Below are 24676 nucleotides of genomic sequence, written 5' to 3'. Positions count from 1 at the left end.
TCCAAAAACTACAGTACTGCCCATCGTGCCTATCCTGAGAATAGGAATTTTATAACGCCTGATTATATCAATCTTTCTGAAACAATGCCAGAGACCAAACCCACAACCTCCTGAAGGAAGAATAGGCACATTTTGAGCAAATGTATGGATTCTTGCAAAAAAGACCGGTATAGAACAAATCCTTTTTTTCTAACTTTTGCAATGGAAGTTAAAGGACATTCCATTCCAGTCCACTTGCTGTCAATCACAAAGATACATTAAAAGAAGATAAGAATAATTTAAGAAGAATAAGAATAATTTAATTTCTATACCGCCCTTCTCCCGAAGGACTCAGGGCGGTTAAAGTCTTGTATCATTTTAAGATAAAGTCTTGCATCATTTTAGGTCTGCTAAAAAAAAGATATCACTACTATACAGCTAATCATTTTACTCTCCTCTCTTCACTCTTCCGAACTAATGAGTACAGATAAATAAAGACACAGACTCTAATATGCATTTTCTTTTTTATTTCAACACTATGATTCAAGAGCCTATAATGCTTTTTCCCTTTGTACTTCTGCATGTAGCACTGCAATCATAACTTACAAAAGGTTTAATACACAAATGTACATGAAATTACAATACAAGGCTCTGTAAACATCTAGAATGTAACTTTTAGTCTTAAATCATTATTGTCCCAAACTGTTAAATAGAAAATTTCAATTTGAACAATCTTCAAACCTCAAGGAATGACATTCATTCTATGTATCAAAAATAGAGTTTTTTTTTCTCCCCCCAAGATTTGTTTGCATCCGAGCAATTGTTTTCTCTTTTATTCTTTGGTTTACAATGGATGGCAATTCCATTTTCTAATGAAGCATTTATTAGAAGGAGCGCCAAATTGTGGTCAAACTTTGGTTAAACTGACTTTCAAAACGGGCAGTGTGTGTATGCGTGTGTGTGTATAACACACACACACACATACATATATATATACACACACACATATATATATCGCCTCCTTTGGGTTACAAAAGCCTTCACTCTTTCGTTATGAAAGCTACCGTTTGAACGCTTTCCATAACATTTTTTTAAAAAAACCTGGGTGCCAGCATAGAAAGCAATTGTAAATTTGGAGAGGCCAGCAACACAGATGCCAGTCGCAGGCAGAAAATTGTAAATTGCATAGTCTAACGGAGATCATGTGCTTTTATCTCTATTACATTACACAAAATTAACAGTCTTACCTAAAGCATCACACAAGCCAAAAGTATATATATATATTTATATATATTAAGACCCTTGTATTGAAGCTTTTACAAGGCAAAAAAAACAACAACAACCCACCGTTATAGTACTCAACTTCTATAAGTTTTGCTTTAAATAGGAAAGCGTTTCTATGTCTACAGGCATCAGGTATTTCAAGGCAACAGAAGGTTGAAGACAATCCACTACTCCCATCTCCTTCAGCATCGGCAAGAGGTTAATCTCGCCAAGGGGGGGGGGGAGGTGCTCACACTGCAGTGCTTGGTGGATTGCTCACTTAGTGCATAGTAACTCGGGACTGTTTGGGTGCCCACATGTTAGATACAAATACAAATTCACACTAGCCGGGAGAACTTTTAAGGGAGAAGAGGGGATACCATCACTCATCTCAGAGCACAAGAAAACTCTGAAACGTCACACCTGTCAATCTTCACATCTGACCCACTCTGTCTGAGAAAACGGAGATAGGCTTGAACAAAGGAATGCAAGAATCGTTAAGTGAATCTCAACTTAACACTGGGAAGGAAGAGGGGTTGGGAAAGAAACTCAAAATAATTCCACCCTGATTCTCTGGGGATAAGAGGGGAAGCTCCGCCAGGCTTTCAAGACCATTATGATACCCCTTCCAACAACAAAGGAGAGTTCTTTGGAAGTCTGTTTCCTCACCTGGCCAACAGTTGGAGGCCTGACACATTTTAAGGGTTGAAACCTGTCCAAGAGACCCCGGTGACAAGCACAGAGAAGGACTGCTGAAAAAGGAATGAAGTACTCCAATGTGTAACTTGCCCTACTTTACTCTGCATACGACGAGTTGCATCTGTTGAACAGAAGACAGGTTTGCTTCCAAAGAAACCGTCACATTTGAGGTGCCAATTGTTTGGTTTAGAAAGCTCACACGTGGCCATTTTGATCACTGTAGGTGGGACAATCGAAAGGATTGTCATTTTGGATTGTATAGGATCTCTGAATTGAAGATAAAGAAATCCACCACGATGGGAGGGATGAGCAAGAAAAGGAAGAGGATGCTGCCTCAGTTTAGGAGTCACCCAGATGACATGTCCACTTGATCCAAGACTGAAGACAACAACTAGGATGAAGAAATCTTCCTTGCCATCTTAAAAAGTGATAATCTTGTTTTTAAAAAACATTCGTTTCATCTTTGTGGGGTCCTTGGGTCTCTCTGAGCTTGTTTGTTTTCTCGCAGACGTTTCACGACCAAACTAGAAAATATTATCAGTGCATGATGATGTTACCTTGTTTGGTAATGAAATGGCTGCAACAAAACAAACAAGCTGAGAGAGCATCAAGGACCCCCCCAGTTCAACCCTGAGCTACTCATATTCTCCTCTAATGGCATCGCTTTTGTATTTTGAAGAGTCGTAACTGTGCGATCAAAAAACACAGGATAAACGGTTCCAGGAACCCTTGAATACGAATGATTTTAGTGCTTTAAATTATTTTAGGCAGCTGTCTTCTGAACTGTGCAAACACATCTGAATCTCCTTTGTTTTACTTCATCCTGAGATAGTAGGGTTAGTTGTAGACTAAGCAGGAAATGTAGCCTGCAGATAATTACAGTGAAGCAGCCCTCTTAATAACTAAATTGTGGTTTAGACTGCTAAAAAGCCAAGATGAAGAAAGATACTTCACCCTCTATCAGCCTGTTGCCAGTAGCATGACGCTACAAAGCCTATCTTGTTCTTGTTCCTATCGGTTAAGACTTAGGTAGCTATAAAAATTAGCTAAACAGTGACAGAAAACAGTACGCCAACTATCTTAACCAACTAAGAGCCACAGTGGCACAGTGATTACAGTGCAGTCCTGCAGGCTACTTCTGCTGACTGCCGGCTGACTGCAATTTGGCAGTTTGAACCTCACCAGGCTCAAGGTTGACTTAGCCTTCCATCCTTACGAGGTGGGTTAAATGAGGACCCAGATGGTTGGGGGCAAGAGGCTGACTCTGTAAACCGCTTAGAGAGGGCTATAAAGCACTGTAAAGCGGTATACAAGTCTAAGTGCTATTGCTATTGCTATTAACCCTGATGGTTCTCAAATGCTCCTTGTAAATTATCTTTTCATTTTGCAGCTTCCTGATCCATTTGCTTATCTAAACTCGAAACATCTTGATTTCTATTTTACAGAAGAATGAACTCTCATTTAGTAGAAATTCTCATCTGCCATGGTTGGGTTTTGTATCTCTCCTGTTTCGAATCAGAGATAGAGCCCACCCACTGACCCCAAAATCACACCATGGTGGGAAATATTAACCTAACATGCATAGGTGGTCACAGGCAGCTTCACCCTCAGCGATCACCATGCAGAGGTGTGTCCCTGTTCAGTGAGCTGCCTAGGTCAGCACTGTGAAGTACCCCACGTACAGTAACAGTGCCTAGCTACGTTCCTTTGGTTATACAAGTTAATTTCTTAAGAGGATGAAAAAACTGTAGGATCGCTAAACCATTAAGAAAAGGTTTTAAGAAGCCCATATAAATGCCAACATACATTTTCAGACACATCTAACAGGGGGGAAAAAAAAGAATAGACTGTGTGAAGTTCTCTACCTGAGGAATCTCAAGAACAGCAGTTTTACAGTTTGAACAAATCAGATCAAAAGGACTCCATATGGAACACAGCCTTTTGACGTAGCCCCCCCAAAAAATTGTACAACGGCTTCGTTAAAAATGAGCACATCTATAAATCATTTTGAGCAAGTGCTTCCATTTAGAACAGGTCTGTGCTAGCAAAGGTACGAAGGTATAAAAGTCAGGTTTTGGAATGTCGTTTCTATCCCAATCTTTCCATGATGGAATGGTATCTTTGCAGCCTACCAAAACTTTTCAGTGTCTCGAGAACACAGATCTATATTTGGCTTTGCTTCCTAAAGCTCCAAAGAAAATGGTAATCATTATTCATACATAAGAAGATTTCCAAAGGCATTGGCTTCAGATGATAGGTACTTCTGTGCCTTTGAAGGAGAGTATTATTATATTATTATTATTATTATTTTAAAAAACTGTTTTAAACCACATATGCTTAAAGGCTCTTCAAAAAGACCGTCCAAAAGGTATACAAATTTTTATTACAATCTTAGTTATCTCTCCTAAAGAAAAGCAGCATATAAAGATGGTGTTTTTTTAAAAAAAAAATTACCCACATTCAGTAACTGTGCATATTGAGAGCAGAACTACGTTTCTCCGTACAATTAAGCATTTAATATAAAAGAATTATGTTAAATGCATGACAAGCAAAGCTCATTGGTATTTTACTCAAGGTTAGAGTATCTTGGGTCACTTCTTGGTGTCCATTTTTATAAAGTAATTTTTTTTCCTTTTCTTTACAGCATCCTAAAAAATCTAGAACTCAACCCGTTTCCTGTTACCACTCTCTTTCCCGGTCTCCTAAAACAGCTCTGTAGGGATCCAGTGTCCAGGATCATCAAGGCCACGTAATCGGAAGCACAGTAGATCTAAAGAGGGACATAACATTATTCGGAGGGAAAATGCAAGGCTTCCTGGCTCTCTCCAGGTTTCCGCAGGACGGCAGCTCCTGTTCCGCGGGACGCAGAGATCTGCGGCATGTCTCTTCCAATGATTTCCGTCACTACATCAGAAAAGGAGAGAAGGATCAGTATGTTTTTATGTCTTCCATAAACATTGGTTTCTGAATCACCCATATTTAGACCCATGCAAACTGGTTGTTGAGACATCTACTGCAATTCACTTTTCATGTATCTGTCCCTGAAGATCATCCAAAAGCTTAAACTGATTCACCACGCAGCATATACATTGAATAAATAAATACAATGCAGCAACTCAGGGAGTGACGGGAACAACTAGGTTAGTCTCTTAGTATCTTTATTCCTGGAGCGACATCAGCTGCCAATTGGTTTCAGGCTACAATTTCAGGGGGCAATTATCACCTTTAAAACCCTGGGTGGCTCAGAACCTACTAAGCTTTAAAATGCCAATACTGAAAGATCTGGCTGAAAGGTCTCCTCATCCCTAAGAAATTCCATCAGGAGAGACTCCATAACATGGCCTTCTCCATGCATATAAATTACCGCACTGAGCTTCCACAGAAAAGTAAAAACTTCTGGAAGAGGCATTTGGAAGGTGCTAAGGTTGGGATCTGCCCCAGTTAAAAGGCACTTTTATGACTTAAAGAGATAACCTTTGAGTTATATCCAGTCACTTAATAACAGTTCGAAGTTACACCGGATCTTCAAATCAAGAAGTAAGAGTCCATGCAAAACATTTCAGAATCGGTTGTTGAGAAGATGCTGCAAAACTGAACTGCTCACCAAACAACCAGAGTTAGGTAAAGTTTCCTCTTTCACTGTCATTCTTTAAAAGCCATTATCCAAACCTAGTTAGGGATACGAAAAAAACTCGTAAAAGAACTAAGTATTGACTAAGAAGCAAGAAGCATGGCTGTTTCAGGCTGGAGAAATGTCATATGTATGTTCAGCTCCGTAGTGGGTTTCAAATCCCATCGCTACCAGTTCGCTCATGGGCACGTGTGTGCTCACGTGCGTGCGCAACGCTTCTGTGCACGCACAGAGACGTCCGGGGGGGGGGGGGTTGATGGAGCCTCCCGCCACCACTATCGATTCACCTGATCCGGGGCAAACCGATAGCAACCCACCACTGGTTCAGCTCCCCTTCTCCCCTCCTTTTCACAATACCGTCTAGGTGGCTGAAAACAAACAGTTTCCATAAGCATTTGAGGCAGCCAAAAGAGTTTTACATTTAGTAGCTTTCTTTTTAAAAGCTTATCACCACTGCTCATTGTTTGCAACTTACATATGCAATTGAGCAATGGCTTGTCTCAAGAGGGGTCAGTTCTCTCTCCAGCTGCAACGCCCCTTAGCAGAGTGGATCTGATTTAAATCAAGTCTATTTAAATCATGATTTAAATCACTAGTAAAAAGGCTTGATTGAAATCAACTCAATTTAAATCATAATTTTTAAAGAGCAACTGTCATCTCTGACCTGCTGTTGACTCACCGACAGTCCCAATACTGCAGAATCTACAGCCTCATATGCTACGTAACTAAGCGCCATTTCATGCTGAATAAACTAAATTATGAATGTATCTTAAATAGAAAATGATCTTTAGATAGATTTTTACTCCAAAATCTATTTTATTAAAATAAATTTGACAAAAATAAAAAAAATCTGATTTACATAAAAAAAATCAGATTTACATCAAAACAAATCCTATTTTTTTATTTTTTTAAAAAGAATCATCGATTTTTATCCTTCCTGCCCCTTAGCCATCAGATGCAGACGACCAACAGTGAGGTATCCTGGGAACATCTCCCAAAATAGATGTGGACAACACTCTGAGCTGTATGCAGCACATATGATTACATTCCCTACCCTGAACCCTGTTTTTGCCTCTGCTTAGCTGTCACTGATCCCAAACACTTGGCAACACCTAGGAGAAAGCCTTTGTTCTTCGGAAGACTTCAAAACCACTGACAGCTTTGTGATTTTAAAAGGGTCAAATCTGTATTTGCCAAGCTCAGGGTTTAGAAGAAGCTCTTTCTCATCTTTTTGTTATATATGGCCTTGCCTAAGTTTCCTGGACCACAAGCTAATTTTCTTTTAGTCTAGTTCAGGGGTGGGCTTCAAAAATTTTAGCAAAGGAGGTTTTCTGCTGGGTGGGGTGGGCATGGCCTAATCAGCCTCCTGCACCATGACGGGAGGGGGGCGTTTTTGCCCTCCCCGGGCTCCGGAGGCTTTCCTTGGGGCTCTGGGAGGACAAAAAGCTGCCGAGGCCCTATTAAGGCTTGAAATGGGCCTGTTTCCAGCCTTCCTGAACTTCCAGTAGGCCCGTTTTTCACCCTCCCCAAGTCTCCGCACACGCCCTGAACTTACCTTCATCTAAAACGGGCCGCGAAGGGACTCCTGGGAGGGGTGGGAGGGGCCAGCCAGGAGTGGGATTTGGGGGTTCTCCGAACACCCCAGAATCTTAGCTTGAAGTTCTCCCGAACCTCTGCAAACCCCCAGCAGCCCACCCGTGGTCTAGTTCCGCCATTTCTTAAATCTTCCTGAAAATTATATTAATCTTTCAGTCCAGATGCGCAAAAGCACTGAAGCGGCATGTAAGTCTAAGTGCTAGTGCAAGCAGTATTCTCAAGTGGAACTCACTCAACAAAGGCTTGTCCGTACAGAAACCTAAACGCCCACACAATGCAAAGATAGGAAGATGCAAAGTGGCGCAGGGTTAAAGCCTGAAATTTCTTCCATTCAAAAAAGTTTTTTGAGGGGAAAAAAAAAAACTTAACATGCCCAAAGAGCCCAGAAACACAAAGAGCTAATCTATTCGGTGGGATTCCTGAATTCTACTTGTAGGCTATGCTGCCTAGAAATTTATTCTATTTCCACACACTTGAACACTCGAGGTGTTAATGTGTTCTTGGCAGAGTTTGGTATCAGTGATGAGCTCTCAGGAGCTCTACCGTACATAACGGATCACGTGACATATTCTTTTGGGATTAAGTGTCTTTGTTTAGGGTTTATGACACGTTGTTAATGTCTCCATCCAATACCAATATTAATTTTTTCTCTCTCTTCACAACTCCTATCCCTATGGAGTTGCAGCCCAACTCTGCTGCTAATCTGAATTTGGATCAATGTTGTTATATTATACAACATGCTATTTACTGCAAAATATTCAACCAGATTGATTTTAGGCAGGTTTTTTTTTTAAAACAAAACAAAACAAAACACCAACAATGTCTTCAGTTGGTTTTAGTTTTCCCTTGCAAGAAGAATTGGGGCGGGGAAACAAGTGCTATAAAACTAACTGTGTGAAGTTTAAAGCCTTCACTGCAAACTCCATGCCTTCTTAGTCATGCATCCACTTCGGGTCTTTATAAATTATGTACATTTTTAAATCCCAAAGAGAAATGGGGCATATAAATAGTTCTTCCACTAGAAGTGAACCAGCTATCTCGGGAAGCATTTGAACTGTGACCTCTGCTGCTAAACTGGAGAGCTGTTTTTTGGGTTTTTTTTTAAATGCTGGACTGTGTCTCACAAATCCAGAAAAACATGTTTGGCAAAACCCTGGTAAGTATGACTTTACCCAGGAGAAAGACAAACCAAGAGCTATTCCAGTTTGCTGCTCAGCTTCTTGTCCCCCAACCAATTAGGAGAAAGGAAAAAGCAGGGCTGCGGTTTTGGAGTCTAGTATCTTGCTAATAAATATAGCAGGGAAACTTAAATGGCACTGTAAATATATAGTAACACCACATGAATAAGTACCGGGCAGATACAGAGGCTTATTTTGAGAAGAAAATATAATCAGATGGGTATGGCTGAAGCTGAAAGAAGGATCTCAGAACTGGAATGTTTATTTTGAAAAGATCCAATTTTCCCTTCAATAATATCTTCTTTTCTGCTAAATCAAACAGAAAAGAAAGGGAGTTTATATGAAAGTGCACACATCTACCCAGAAATCTGATAAAAGAAATCTAGGAAAGATGGGAGGAAAACGCTAAAAATGATGAAATTGTAATCACGTACAAATCAAAAAACACAGATGGTCTTTTTTTTTTTAAACAAACGATTTAACTGAAGCATTTAACCAAGCCACAACAGCAGCAATGGGGAATTTTAATCAGTTTGTTACCTAAACAGAGACTATGAAGGCGTCATACTACGTTCATATCCTGCGTAACACTGGTTGTACCACGCAGAAGCTGGACTGAATGATCTTTAGTATTTCTTCTCATTCCCATCATAAGACTGTATAAACCACAATGAGTTAAATTGTTTGATTTTGCGCCTTGGCATGTGAGGATGAACCCCATGCTATGGTTTTTAACCATGACCCATGACTATGACATGAAGCAGAAAGCTTGCCAATGGTTAAACATGATGACATATTTGTTAAGTGAACCAGATGCAGCACTTTGAACTAACTTTGGAATGAGATTTTTTTTCTCCCTAGGAAATTATTTCTTCAGGCATAGTTGTAACAAGGACTTCAACCACTCCAGGTAATCATCAAAAGATCGCTGGATCACTAGGTCCCAAAGAAGGAACAATGGCAGAGGCACATACAGAACACCTCTCAAAAATACTTTAAACCAGAGGTCTCCAACCTTGGCAATTTTAAGCCTGGAGGACTCCAACTCCCAGAATTCCCCAGCCAGCAAAGCTGGATGTGGAATTCTGGGAGTTGGAAGTCCACCAGCCTTAAAGTTGCCAAGGTTGGAGACCACTGCTTTAAACCAATGTTTCTGAAACTTGGCAACTTGAAGGTGTTCCTAAATAGCCAAAGGAAAATGTTATTTGACAACTAATTAATAAAGTATCATAGATGGAAGTCCTTATCCAAGCTTTCTCAATCTTCATATTTGTATTCTTCACAAAAACAATAAAAAGATGACACATGCTCATTCACAAATGACTGAGTATGGATGTAATGGGCATAACTAATAGTCCAAATCACAGGTCATATCCATCATAGATTGGCTACTGAATGAATATATCTGGGGTTGCTCTTCCTGAACTCTTGCTATTTTGTTGATATTAGCTGAATAGTTGTCCCAAGGGTGCTTTTATTTTAAAGGCAACTGGACTTTCTGATTTTTCTTTTAAGACATTTCGCTTCTCATCCAAGAAGCTTCTTCTTCATTTCTACCTGAGTTCAGGCAAGGACAGCTTTAAGAAAGATTGTGACCAGTCCCGTAACAATGAAAATAAACAATGGTCTTTCCAATAATGACAATGTTATGGCTATGAAAGCTAGGCATTGAGAAAGGAGTAAAAGAAAGAAGATAAATATATTTGAACAATTTGGATTTGGATATACTTATTGTACTGAAAGGACCCTATAAACAAAATATAACAATTCTAAAAGATTGTCCAACGTATTTTTATACAAGCCTGATGTGCACCAAATTTTAAATGGGGAAGGACATTCCTATAGGCACATAATGTTCAAGTATTCTGCATTCCCAGATGAACAAGATATTACAATGGTCTGGAAAATATGACACACATATATACAGTATATATGGGATCCATGATAATCCTTCCTTATATGATGTTTCTGAAAGTACTAAGCTATTTAACCATATTCTCCTAACACAGCATCACTTACCATCATCTAAAGTGATGTCTTCCAATCCCATTGTCTGAAAATTTAACTCTTGATCTTCTGGTTCAGGCTTAATATTAACAGTTGACCCTTCTGATGGAAATGGAGATGTGTCACATATGTTATGATGCAGCAAAGATGAAGCTGTAGCGATTCCTCCCAAACCTGGGCTATGCTCCTGTGGGGATTGTTGCCCAGGCTGACTGACAGAGGCTGGAGGAGGAGATGAGGCAGATCCCGAGCTAGAAAGATGGTAGGGTATAGGTTGCAACTGTGGCGAAGATGGCCCAGATCGAGGTGAATGGACTAAAGAATGAGAAGATTTGGGGGATGATGATGATGAGGAATTACCTGGATTTGAAGAATAAGTCATTGGCTGCAACTGTGTGGAAGGGTGTCCAAGGGACTGAGTCACTGCAGAAGAGACAGGACTTTGCTGAGGATCGGGACAATGGTATCGCATGGATTGCAAATGAGGCGAGGAGTGTCTCGATTGAGCTAGGTGTGCTGAAGTATGTCCTCCTGTTGCAACGGACGTTGACACGGAACATGAACTTGAAGAATGATATGGGATTGGTGGCAGAGACTGGCAGCTGAGGTTTATCAGTGGAGGAACAGGTGCGTCTTGCTGAAATGAAATTGCCTCATATCCTTGACTAGAAGAGGCAGGATCCATGGGAAGACCAGACTGTCCATTAAACATAACATTAGGTTGCATAGACTGGTAGGAAGGCCCCACAGAAGACGCTGCTGTGACCTGAAAAGACGGATGGACTACAGCTGAAGACAGAACAGGATGCTCTTCCCCTGGACTAAGGTTTCGACCTTGTATGTGTGACAACTGAGTTACTGTTGAGGATACCATGGGGGTGAAGGGCGGCTGTACGGGACAGACAAGGTTCCTGGAGGAAGGAGGAAGTAAACTATCGTGTGAAAGCCCTGGATCAGGTGAAGGCAACTGGGTTTGGACAGGAGACAGTCCTTTACAGTGAGTCAGGGACAACGATGGGACCGAAGACAAATCCATTTCATCTCTGTTCTCTTGTTTCAATACAACTGCGTAACAAGAAAACAAGGATCAGCTAAAAGTCACAGAACTCTAAATCAAATAAAAAGCTGTTCTATCCCCACATCAAAACTAACATGTACATGAATGGCAGTGAATATACATGGAAAATGCAGTTAACCTTGAAAAGTTATGATATGAAATAGACTAGCTTATTCTGGGATAATGCAGATAAGGGTTTTCTCATTAGAGCAACGGGAATTAAAGAGTAAAATTCTAGAGTTGAGAATTTTGAGTTTGAGATGAGTCTCATTCAAAAAGAAGTTTGGAATCTATGATTGTTCATTAGTCCTGAATCTTAATTTTCTGACATGGTTCCAGGGGTAAAATCCAGTAGGTTCTAACAGGTTCTGGAGAACCGGTAGTAGAAATTTTGAGTAGTTCGGCAAATACCACCTCTGGCTGGCCCCGAAGTGGGGTGGGAATGGAGATTTTGCAATATGCTTCCCCTGCCATGCCCACCAAGCTATGCTCACAGAACTGGTAGGGAAAATTTTTGAATTTCACCCCTGATGGTTCATAAGAGAACTGAGAACCACAATACATAGGCTATCATGGCTTATTGTGGTTCAAAGAATGCAGCAAAGATCTTTAGCTCCATGTAGCTGAAGACTTTTCTTATTTCTAATGTTCAAACAATAATTTATTCACTCAGAATAAGTATTAGAATATGCAAAGCTGCATTTTTCCTCATTTGCAGTCCTAGTTAGAAACTTGAAAGTAAACAGAAATACTTTTTTTTTAGTTTTTTTATCCTATCTTTATTAATTTATTTTACAAGTAACTCAAGGAAGCAACATACATAATACTCCTTCCTCCTTCTATTTTCTCCACAACAACAGTTCTCTGAGGTGGGTTGGGCTGAGTGAGAAGTCACCCAGCTAGCTTTCATGCCTAAGGCAGAACTAGAACTCATTGTCTCCTGGTTTCTAGCCTAGTGCCTTAAAAAAAAAACAGGTCAATTGATGCTAAATTAAAAACTTCCTAGCTGTCAAGAAAAGCACTGAAAAATTCCTCGTTAATTTTTTTTTCTCCAATTCATACCTAATTTTCTATGTTAAATGAAGCCGTTTCTCTCAAGCGTCTCTGCTGGGCGAATCCTGAGTCGAAACTGGGGAACCGCCAGACAAGGGAGGCGTGTCCAGAAGATTGACAGACTCAGTCTCCAGGCAGAGAAGCAGAGTTAACACCCATTCCTTGGATTCTCTACTCAGCACACTCGAGAATAACTAACACTTCTCAGAATCTGGACCATGGACTAGAGTCATTTGAAAGAAAAAGCCATTCTCACTCATGATTTCTTTGCCAATAATCAGTACCTGGAGTATATGTAAAACGCTGAGCCTGGCTTTTTTTCCTTTTGCCGTTGCAAACATAGAACTGTACATGGACAGCCACTGTAATTGCTTTGTTGTGATATGGAGGAACTTCAAGGATGAGCGCAGCCTGTGTAAAAATGAATAAAACGATAGAAAAAGACCAAGTGTGTCTTGGAAGCCTTTTTTTTCTATCATCTTCATTAGACCTGATAAATTATATGCTCTATTTCCTGACGCAAATTTTTTAAAGATAAGGAACAGAGATTCTCAATGGTGACACCTTTCTACAAGCCACTTTTCCTAAGAATGAGTGGCAGGATCATTCAGTTTTCTGCCTATGAGTCCTATTTCAAAAGGGAAGATACCTCAGGAAGCAGCTGTCTTAAGTGGAGGACGATGCTTTCGTTGTGGAATATTTACATATGCTAGAATACTTACACCGAATAATTACATGTTCTAATCATTATAATTTTCCAGAATGTTAGCTTACTAAGCTAACATCTGCACCGTTGGTGCTGAAGACATAAATGGAGAAAGGGGAAAGAGCTGGCACTTCAATTGCTGAAAAATGTTCTACTTCTAGGTGCCCAAGTTTGTGAATCAAATCTGGCAGCTGCGGTAACTTTCTTGTATTATTTATATTCTTCCTCTTCTTTCCTTTCCCGCAATCCCTACGTTATTAGTGTTGACTTTCTGCACATCATTTTGCCCTTTCTAGTCTCTCAAGACTGAAGGTTCATTTTTTTCTATTTAATATTACATCACTCACCACTTTAGCATTCCTCCCCATTCCTCCTCCACCACATTTAGCAGGCTCAAATTCTGCTAATATTTTTGCACATTTGATATAAGTGCTCAGGGGGAAAAAATAGCTGCCTACGGTATGTTTAGTTTTCCACCAGGATCTTTACAGAAATCAGTAAAATAATTTTGTGCTTTAAAAAAATAAATCTCACCTCTTGACTCCTATCTCTAATTATTTTGCCTTCCACTTCCCACTGGGGCCGTCCATCTACAAAGACAAACATTTCAGGTCAGGTATCAGCTCATTCTAAAGTAATTCAATTATTTTAATATATACAAAACACACAGTGTACCACTCTTAATAGTTTTCATTTGACTTTCAAGACTTTATTCATTGCAGACATTTAAATATTTGGCCATGCAATACCTATCTTGTTCAAAGAGAGAAATGAACTTTGATTAATTAACCCCAAATGAGAAGCGAACTATGGATAAAGTGAGTTTTGAATGACTAATTTTTAAGAAGGGAGGAAAATTATGTTCTGGGTGAAGATATTTGCATAATTCATAGGATAGTTGCTGTTGCACATGTGTACACACACACACACACACACACACACACACACACATGAAATTGAATATTCACAGGTAGAAAAATATGGGCTGTTTCATGGGCCACCAGAATCAAACCAGAAGCTGGAGAAAAATCTGAGCAAAATGTAACACTAGATACTGCATTTACAAGTATATTATATTAATTTATATCCTATGTTTCTATTCAAATGAATACTTAAGGCACTGAGTATTATGAACAAAAATAAAATACAGAAAGCTAAAAGAAATAAAATACCTACCAAATAAAAGGCTTGGAAAAAACATTATTTACAGTTTTTTTTAAAAAAAAATTAAAAAGGAAGGGACACTTGAGATTCATTCCATTGCCCAACAGAAAAAGGTTTCTCCCCCCCATGAATATGACTGGCTCTAATTCTACAAATTTTTCAAGTCAAAAAGAAGTTTAATCAAACAATAAGAAGAAATGAATCTACAAACAGAAAGCAGTCCTTCCTGCTGTACAGGTTCTGTCCTATTGTGAAATCTACAAATTTAAAATGATCTAGAATACAAGGCAAGCAGATTCTTATAATCTACCCTAACATTGGAATCCAAAGTCAACGGGATCTGATTAATTTCCTCTGCAAATGATAGGCAAATGAGAAGGAGTCACTGGCTGCTCTGGCACTAAACTGCGATAAAAGAAATGCTGCCTATTGCAAAACAAAATGTGATCATTTTCGTCAAAGAAGCAGAAATGGAGTAGACTGGACTAAAAACTGAAATGACAATGATTTCCAGTGCTGCAGAAGAGAACTTCAAATAGATTTCCCATGTTTGATCTGAGCCATCTTGAAAAGCCTTCAATTTATACTTGCACCATCAGTTCCACAGTTACGAATGGGGCTGATCTGGAGTCTCAGGTCGCTCTTTCATCCCTCTGCTACGGCTCCCTGTCACCAGTCGGCTCCACAATTGATAGGATTTTCGGTTAGGACAGGTAGAGGAAAAAACATCCTGCGCTAGGAGGAGACTTTATGGTGGGGGAACCGGACTTCCAGTCAGCTCCAGAATTGAATGGGGGGCTTCCAGTTAGGACCTTTGTGGCTCTTTGAGTGTTTAAGGTTGCCGACCCCTTTCTTATGAGAATAGAGTGCTTACAAGCAATAATGCCAACTGGGTATACTAGCAGTCCACCTAAATACAGGTTCCTACATTTTTCTCCACTGAATTGCATTTTCTTGGGACAGGCAGACTCTCTCAAGATTCTTTTGAATTTGCAAAGGGGCGTGCATAAGCGCACAAAAGTGCCTACCGTTCCTGTCCCATTGTTTTCTTTCATTATATGTGTTTATATATAATGTTGTGACAAAATAAATTAAAAAATAAAAATCTCAGGGTAAAAGGACAGTGTGTAGGCAACGTGATTGAATGCAGCTTAAGACACTCCGGTATGTTCCTTCAGCCCCAGAAATAAACCCTTTCTGTCCATTGAAACGGGTCGACTTACCTTGCCCCTTTTCCAGAAATAAAATTTTCGATTCTGGAAGGAAGTTACAGCCTGTAACCATCATTTCATGGCCTCCGTTAACGGAGCAACTGCTGATGCTGTATTTCTCTATCTGAGGAAGTTCCTGAGCCGATCTCTGAGCTTTATGAAAGAGAGATACAAAAATGTATTAAAACATACACACATGTGATTCTTACCGTGTTTTCTCTCCTGCCTTCTCTTGTTTTTATTTCACATATGCAACACATTTTCCTATACTTACTTGAATTATAGTTTAATTTATTAACTCAAAAAAAAAAAATTCTGAAATTGCTTGGCACACTATTAACTAATCACACAGGTTGGATTTGCTAAACACCCTAGATCAGAGGTGTCAAACTCCAGGCCCACAGGCCAGATCCGACCCGTGGGGTACTTAGATCTGGCCCGCAGAGCCACCCTGGAAACAGCGAAGGACCAGCCCGCTACCAGTGAAAACGGGCCGCATGCAGCAGGAGGCCACTGCAGCCGAAAACAGAGCTCAGGAGCCTGTTTTCACTGGCAGAGTGCTTGGGCCACCACAGGCACCTCTGACACGAGTGACATTGAGCTGGCCATGTCCATTCTGGCCCTCCCACATGCCCGAAATCAAACAGCACTGACGCGGCCCTCAATGAAATCGAATTTGACACCCCTACCCATTTGACTAAAATGTGTCTTATGAGTGCACTAACTTGGTTGCAACATTTTTATATCCCTGTGTCATTAGTTTCAAAACCTCTTTCAGAATCGTCAGAAGATGGGCTCCAGCATGAGTCTGAAAGCTCAGAAGGCAAAACCTCTGGTCCCAGTCACCGACCCAAACTGGATCCTGCAACATTATCCTGGGACACATATATTCACCTCCATTCATGAAAATCATTACGCTCCATCCAATTTAACTGTGAAATTACAACCAATGCTAAGCATTACTTAATGCTGCTGCTTTTGTGTCGGAAGCAATGAGGCACTTCCAGGTTGAAAGGGTTAACCTGTGACATCAATGTTGCCTGGGGGGTGTCCAGTTGGGAACATCTTTCATGTCCCCCATTAATGAGCCCACCAAAGTGGTACTTATTTATCTACTCACATTTGCTCCTTTTGAACAGCTAGGTGGGCAGGAGCTAGAGCAAATGATGGGAACTCACCCCGTTACACAGCAGCACTCAAATATGAGCTTGCTGATTGTCATCACTTACTTAATATAATATAATATGTAACTGTGGCTATTGATATGGGCTACAAACTCTCAATAAACATTGGTGCAATAAAAGTATAATTTTATAGAAAATGAAATATAATTATAAGCTTTCAGAAGATCTAGAAAGACTTACACACACACACACTTATTCGCATTTTGATCTGAAAAGGGGTTTGATATAGCAATAGCAATAGCACTTTGGCTTATATACTGCTTCATAGTGCTTTTACAGCCCTCTCTAAGTGGTTTTACAGAGTCAGCCTATTGCCTCCAACAATCTGGGTCCTCATTTTACCCACCTTGGAAGGATGGAAGGCTGAGTCAACCTAGATCGGGTGAGATTTGAACTGCCGAACTGCAGCTAGCAGTCAGCTGAAATAGTCTGCAGTGCTGCACTTTAACCACTGTCCCACCTCGACTCTAAAGCAGTTCCATACAAATTTCCAACCTTTTTGTTCAGCATACATCCTAATCTTTCCTTCTAATCAAAGCTGCTGATAATGTGCTCAAGTAAGTAATATAAAAGTTATCAAGTTCCAATCAGCTCTAAGATACCAGAGACATCTAAATATTAAATATAATGCCATAGCAATTCATTTACCAGTTACAGCAAATAAAGCATTCATGATTAGTAGCATTTGACAAAAAGAAGAGATTAAAACTACCTGTCTCAGAAGCCAAGTCCGCAGATGAATATACCAGAATAAGTAAAGGAAGCTTTCTAAAAGTCTCAGCACAAGAAGGTAAAAAGCTGCCTCAATGCAAATATTTCTTATGAAATACAAACATAATTACTGAAATATTTATGGATATAAATATTTCCCACACCAGCCAAAAAATGAGCAAACTTACAGCATTCAATGGGTATAGAGGCAACTTGAAGGGACAAGACCTTCCCACTAGGCTGTGGGATATGGACACGAAATACAAGTCTCACTCTTGTGTTTTTTCTTCCAATATCCGTCTCCCCCTTCCGAAGCTCTATGTCTGAATTGCGGAGTTTCAGAATACCTGCACAGTCAATGCTGGAGAAAACACAAGCCAAGTGTTACCTAATTACACATGCATTTTTCTTGTCTCAATATCTGCAAACACAACAGCCACCCATGTATAACAATAGCAATAGCACTTAGACGAACAGACCACTTCATAGTGCTTCATAGAATGCAGTGGCTCAGTGGCTAAGACACTGAGCTTGGCAATCAAAAGGTCAGCAGGTCAGCAGTTCGAATCCCTAGTGCCGTGTAATGGGGTGAGCTCCCATGACTTGTCCCAGCTTCTGCCAACCTAGCAGTTCAAAAGCTCGTAAAAAATACAAGTAGAAAAACAGGAACCACTTTTGGTGGGAAGGTAACAGGGTTCCGTGGGCCTTTGGTGTTGAGTCATGCCAGCCACAGAGACATCTTCAGACAGCGCTGGCCTTGAAACGGAGATGAGCACTACCCCCTAGAGTCGGGAACGACTAACACCTTATCATGTTAGACTGCAAACTAGGCATTGTACCTTTGTACTAGAACAAGTGGGAAAATGTATATTTTGTGTGCAGCAATCAGGCATGGAATTGTCAAGCTGCTGACAATACAAACAATCATATAAATTCTGCTTGGTTCTTAGCTGTAGAACTCATCAGACATAGCCCAATGCTGTAGGCTGGGCAGAGAAAAAGAGAAAAAGGCACATCTCCAGGACTGATTTGAAAGGATCGTCACTATAAATGACTGACGGAAGTTAACTGTGGAACATCTGTGAAGTCTGCAAAATAATTCTCTTGAAAACCACGTCTAGCAAAAATGGATCACTTCTTACAACAGCGGATCACCAGTTTTCAGGGGCCATTTGTTAAAATAAAAAAAACATATATAATAAATTGACTCTTCCTGGTTCAGTCAGTATCAGATGTGCAGTGTTCCTAGTCATCAAAAGCATTGCTTGCAGTGTCGTAAAACCCTCTCATTTCACATTCTCCTGCTTACAGATGAAGGCAAATGAGGAAGAAGGAGGAAGTCTCCCTCGTCCTCATTCAAGCAAACCATAAGTTAATAACAGCTGCAAATACAACCATGTTTGTGCCCACAAGAGGCAGAAGAGAGGAGTGGGAATGGAAAATAAAGGGTGAAAGAACATACTTGAAACAGCCAAATGCGATTTGGGAAACCACCAAGACTACATTGAAATAAATCCATTTTAGCCTGCTTTGCTGACGTTAGCACTTCACTACCTCAGAGACAATACATTTTGCCTTATTTGGAACAGACCTGACATGTTTTAAAAATCAACATTAGTTCAAGGATGACAGACAAATATTAATGGGTGTGTGTGTGTGTGTGTGTGTGAGAGAGAGAGAGAGAGAGAGAGCAGAGGAGTTGTTATGAAATGTGTCTGAAGGTCAGTGAAGAGTTGCTTCAGATAGTTCTAAATACTCAAACACAAACTAAAGCTAAGACCTTCTGTTATAATCTTTGTGGATGTTCTTGTGGATGTGTCTGTGTGCGAGTCTCTATGTGCATACACGAGCATGTACGTGTATTTACACCGAAATAAAGCAACTAATTCTAGGATACAAAAGCCATCTGCAACTGCGTAATCTTATTCGTACAAAATCATGAAACACCTGCACTCCAAGTGTCAGCCAGGCGTTTTTGTTCTCTTAATGTGTCCACTTCAAACCGGAAGAATCACATCCCAAACTGATGTTGCAATGAGCTGCACTTGGAAGCTGATATATGAAGATTACGGTATAATATACTTAAAAACAAAACAAAACACCGCATATCCTGAAACCCACAAAAGCCTATGAATTCTGGGATACAACATATTGAATTTGCTAGGCAGAATCCTCGGACCTACCTGGCAGTCATGTTGTTTTCAGGTAAAAGAGGAATTTCCAAAACCTTTGTGCTGGCAAGGATTATTTCTTGACTTGCCGTGGCAACAGTTTTTCCTGTGATTCTGTGCACTTGGTAAAAAGCATGTGGCCGTAAGTAACGATCATCTGCTGTCCCAATAAACATCTGAAGAGTTACAGGTTTTTCATTGTAACCTAGGAGCTGATAAGAAACCAAAAAAAAAAAACTGTTAAAAATTAATGATTAGCTTTTCAGAGTGAAAGTGTTAAAACTGCAGGCCTGATTTCAGATACAGATGCATATTTGTAGCATTTGTTTCTCCCCAAAAATAGCTCACAAGCATATGATGCCTATAATAAAAATTAAAAATGGCAAATTTTACAATCAAACCACTCTGTTGCACTCGGCTTTTAAAATTGTGTCACAAAAATAATTTACTATTAATAGTTTCCTTTTCTAAAATAACTTTTTTGATTTTGACCTCATTCAAATCCCAAAGGAGCTTTTTCAGGCGGCAGCTGGATTCTCGTGTTTTTCTTTTGAAGATGTTTCGCTTCTTACCCAAGAAGCTTCTTCAGCTCTGACAGGTTAGTGGGGAATGTATAAGTGGGGAACTCTGAAAACCTCTCAGAGCTGAAGAAGCTTCTTCAATGAGAAGCGAAACATCTTCAAAACAAAAACGTAACAATCCAGTTGCCTCCTGAAAAAACGCCTTTGGGACAACCATGACTTGGATGATCTACAGACCTCATTCAACGTGTTGATTTTTACCTAGATCCAACCTAGAATTAGACAGATATTTCCTGTCAATAAGAACGATTAATCAGTGGAACAGTTTGCCTCCAGTAGTTGTGGATACTCCATCACTGAAGGCTTTTAAGAGATTGGACAACAACTTGTCTCCTTCTTAAGCAGGGAGGATCTATTAGAAGACCACCAACATCCCTTCCAACTCTGTTATTCAGTTTCCTTAGAAATCCTAACTAATTGATATCCCCAAATATTTTAGGTATTGCTCCTATATATGCGGTCCCCAATAAGTTACCTAAAGCCATAATACAAACTCTTTTTTAAAAAGTCAAATACTATAATAGGAACTTTATCTTCCACTAAAAAATATTTTGTTGTGAAACAGCTTTTCTACAAGTCCTACTGGGTCCATCCTATTGCAGTCTACTGGGAATGCAGTGGCTCACAAGGTTAGGATGCTGGGCTGATGATTGACTGGCAGGCTCAAAACCCGGTTGCTACCTTGTGGTGAGGTGACCTCTCATCATTCACTTCAGTGGACAACTTAATGGAGATGCAAAAGGAGCCCCCACCTTGAGCTTCTCAAGCAATGCCACTGGTTGATTCTTTCACCATGGAAGCACTGACAAAACGGAAGCCTAGTGTTGCAGTCCAATTATTAAAGTAGAAAGGGGCAGGGAACGGTATCCCTCCAGTTGTTTGAAACTACGACTCTCAGATTCTGTTTCCATTGGCCGTGATGAATGGGACTGATGGAATCCAAAACAGCTGGAGGGTGCCAGATTGCCTCACCCTTAAAACAGAAGCATGGTGACTTTGCTTGCCAAGTCTTTTTGACGATTTTGGATTAACTGCTTCCCGATCTGTTCCAATGTAATTTAGCAGTGGTTTTGAGCTATCGTTTTATTTAGGGGAAACTGTATTACTGCACTAGAAGAACTCCTCTGTGGGTGTAAATGCAAGCAGCAATAAAAGGCAATACGTCTGTCAAAATCAAAACCATCAAGGTATAATCCCACATGGAAGCCATTTAGATCAGGGGTCTCCAACCTTGGTCCCTTTAAGACTTGTGGACTTCAACTCCCAGAGTTCCTCAGCCAGCTTTGCTGGCTGAGGGACTCTGGGAGTTGAAGTCCACAAGTCTTAAAGGGACCAAGGTTGGAGACCCCTGATTTGGATTATTAAAATAAAAGTCCCACTTTGAATTGCAACATTCAATTTACATTTAATTCATTTCAGTTCTTATTACCAAGGAATATTCTTCCTCCCTATCCAGCTTAATCATATTCGTATTTGGTGAGTAGCATCTATATTCAATTAATAACACCCAATATCACTACCAAGCCTGCTTTGGAGGCTTCCCATTCTGTAGCAAAGTCAGCTGATTTTTAAATATATGTGTGTGTGTAATTTTTATTAAGAATGTTGATTACAGTAATTGATGACACAATAAATGTCTCTTCCGTGTCTTTCTGGAATGCGCTCCCTTCTTCCTAAAAAGCTGCTGCTTCTCTGTAATCCATCACACCAGCTTCCCTTCCATGGGCATCATATCTCACAGCATCAGATGTTTCACTTATAATAACCTCAAATAAGAAAAACTGCCCTTTTTAAAAGGAATAATAATAAAAAGCAGCCCAAGATTACACTCTGCACTTGTAGGTAGCGATAAACTGTGCAATTCTTTTAAAAATAAAATCTACTCGTATTATTTCAAACTAGCGGGAACAGTCAGTGCTGGCTGTTATTGAAATTGCACAGATCAATTAGCTTTAATTATAAAACTCACTGGGATAACCTGGACTGGCTAGTGGCTCTCAAAATCTCAAAGCTATTTAAAATAAAATCGGAGCAGACAGAGAGCATCAGCCTAGCTATAAGATCCAGAGGATCAAAATGCCCTAAATTGTCCTGAAAGCCCAACATCACAAATCAGCAACTAGTGGTCAGCCATAAAGAACATGTTGTCATACATATTAGCAGAACCAGCAAAAAACCTACTGGCTTTTCAGGAATTTAGAGTGTATGTTTTCTTCCTGCTACAAACAAAGCTATCTTCCATTCCCAAATATATTACAGCAGCTAAGTATTATATGTATAATGTCATATTCTCATCATTCCACCAGAACTGAAAGATATGATGTTTTATTTTTTTCCCCATTATATTTATGAGTTTAGCTCCTTCCCTCATTTTAACTGGTTTGCTGTAATTTCACTAATCTCTCAATGAAACTTCCCCATCTCAAGAACGCCAATACTTTCCTTCCATATATGCGCTAACAATGGTGGCAGTGAAGAAAATGCGATACAAAAGATTAACCAACTAATTTATCGTAAGGGAATCAATCAAGCATAGATTACTCAGATTGGAGAAACATTTTTATATTCCTTGGGGATCAGTTGTGACCCCCCCATAATCCACAAAAAAAAACTATCAAGTCACAAAAAGCTAAGGAAATGATAATTGATGAAAAGTGAACTGAAAACTCCTTATGAATGAAGGTGAATATATGTGTCCTGGCAGGATAAAGTTGCATGATCCTGTTGTGTCTGCGCTCCCCGAGCCGGGCCCCCTGCCAGAAAGTGACTCGGAAAGTGAGGAGGAAGGGCCATCAGGACTTACCACTGGAGCACCGGCTTCCCTGGCTCAGCTCCAGGAGCCAGAGGCAGGCCAGGTGGAGGAGATAACGAGGCCTCCGTCCCCTGACTCTCTCCCCCCCAGGCCACGCCTCCAGACCTGGCTGATGGCAATCAGGCTTGGCTGGATCCTAGGTTTCGTAGGCAGGAGAGGCGGGAACAACAGAAGTAGGGGTGGGGCAGGCCTAGGAAGTGCTGAGTCATGGAGCCACACCCCACAGGATATAAAAGCAGCAAGGGCTGCTATACCACTTTGTGGCGAGCAAATCAACTGCTTAGAGGGAGAGAATTAGAGCTGAAGTCCTGTTTGTTCCTGGTTTCCTGGTTGACTCACAGGCATCAAGAGAGATAACAGAGACACTTGGCAGACGCTTGCTAGTTTGCTGCCAGAGCTAATAGTTGCCGGCTAATTAAGCCATCGCTCGTGTCTCCCGGACTGAGGAGGGGGACAGAACAGATCCAATCTAGTTCATGCTGAAGATAGGCTCCAGCATGAGGCTGAAAGCTCAGAAGAGAAAACCTCTGGTCCCAGTGACCGGCTCAGATTGGATCCCAAAAACACCTTATTTGAACTTATTCAAATGAAGAAAATAAGGTAACCAACAAGCAGACCAAACATAAAAAAAACCTCTTAAAAATACCGAGATGCTTTGATCCTTCAATTCTCAATGGCCAAGGAAATTTGGCGAAAGGCCGTGGATCCATATGCAGTTTATAAGCCACTGGCTGCTTATAAGAAGATGATACCAGAAGGTGAGACTGATCATCCAGAACATTTGCAGAGTATGTCTAGTAAATGCAGAATTAATTTCTAGTTTCCAATACAGTTTCCTTTTCTGAATACTTCAAAGCAAAAATGAATCTATCCCAACTCTTTTATGCCACCCAATGGGACATGCAGACTTTTAATTCTCAATGGATAGGAAATCGCAGGAGCCATTTTTTTCCCCTGAGATTCTGAGATCCTTACAACAGTCACTCACCAGTCACGACAGACGGTCAATCTTGTTTAACAACAACTACGGAGTTGGAAGGGACCTTGGAGGCCTTCTAGTCCAACCCCCTGCCCAGGCAGGAAGCCCTATCTCTCTGGCCTGATTGAAGACACTTTTCTATTTAACCATTTTTCCTGCTAAAAGGTATCTCGGTTCAGGGGGAAAGTCTTCTGATTTTGTTTTGAACAAAATATGTGCTCCAATTTTTTAAAACAACAACAACACAAAACACTGCAATTGCATGCTAACTGTGCAATCCAAAATATTAATACAAATGGGATCTCGATAAACCTTCCAATGGGTGTTATATTAAAAGGCTGACATTAATGCCAGCCTTTTAATGTAAAAGGCTGTGTCCTTTACGCAGATACTACACTCTAGTGGATGTGTTATAAAAGGGAACAAAACATGTTTAAAATACATTTACAGTTCCTGCAGTTGCCCAAATATAGACATGCTTATATGCGACGTATTTTTATTCCATAAATATAATCACATACTCTTCACGCGAGGCATCATACAGAATATTGTAAATAATGAAAAGTTACAGCACCATCTCATGACTGACCTCTAAAAACCCTCCACCCGTAACTATATACTGCGACACACAACCCATTGCTTTGCAGATGAAACTCTGCCAAGCTGTTTGTGTTTCTGTATCGTTTCCATAGCA

General features: G+C 40.2%; 2 protein-coding genes across 2 annotated transcripts in view; one reads left to right on the top strand and one right to left on the bottom strand.

The window, feature by feature from the left end:
- Nucleotides 1-8811, top strand: part of LOC131184151 (epithelial splicing regulatory protein 2) — a 94046-nt gene extending 85235 nt beyond the window's left edge. The window contains exon 15 of the mRNA XM_058155183.1: nucleotides 4586-8811. The gene's annotated coding sequence lies outside the window, so the exon portion shown is untranslated. The remainder of the gene's footprint in view (nucleotides 1-4585) is intronic.
- The window catches only part of NFATC3 (nuclear factor of activated T cells 3), a 64980-nt gene continuing 40790 nt past the window's right edge, over nucleotides 487-24676 (bottom strand). Inside the window, exons 4-10 of the mRNA XM_058155181.1 lie at nucleotides 19623-19822; nucleotides 17628-17800; nucleotides 15557-15697; nucleotides 13704-13759; nucleotides 12748-12874; nucleotides 10366-11418; nucleotides 487-4845 (exon numbers count right to left, since the gene is read on the bottom strand). Coding sequence (XP_058011164.1) covers nucleotides 4730-4845; nucleotides 10366-11418; nucleotides 12748-12874; nucleotides 13704-13759; nucleotides 15557-15697; nucleotides 17628-17800; nucleotides 19623-19822 — 1866 coding nt within the window. The 3' untranslated portion in view covers nucleotides 487-4729. The remainder of the gene's footprint in view (nucleotides 4846-10365; nucleotides 11419-12747; nucleotides 12875-13703; nucleotides 13760-15556; nucleotides 15698-17627; nucleotides 17801-19622; nucleotides 19823-24676) is intronic.

This window comes from Ahaetulla prasina, chromosome 12 (genome assembly GCF_028640845.1).
Source record: "Ahaetulla prasina isolate Xishuangbanna chromosome 12, ASM2864084v1, whole genome shotgun sequence".
Lineage (NCBI taxonomy): Eukaryota > Metazoa > Chordata > Lepidosauria > Squamata > Colubridae > Ahaetulla > Ahaetulla prasina.
Note: the sequence above shows the minus strand (reverse complement) of the source record. Positions and strands in the feature narration are given on the sequence as shown.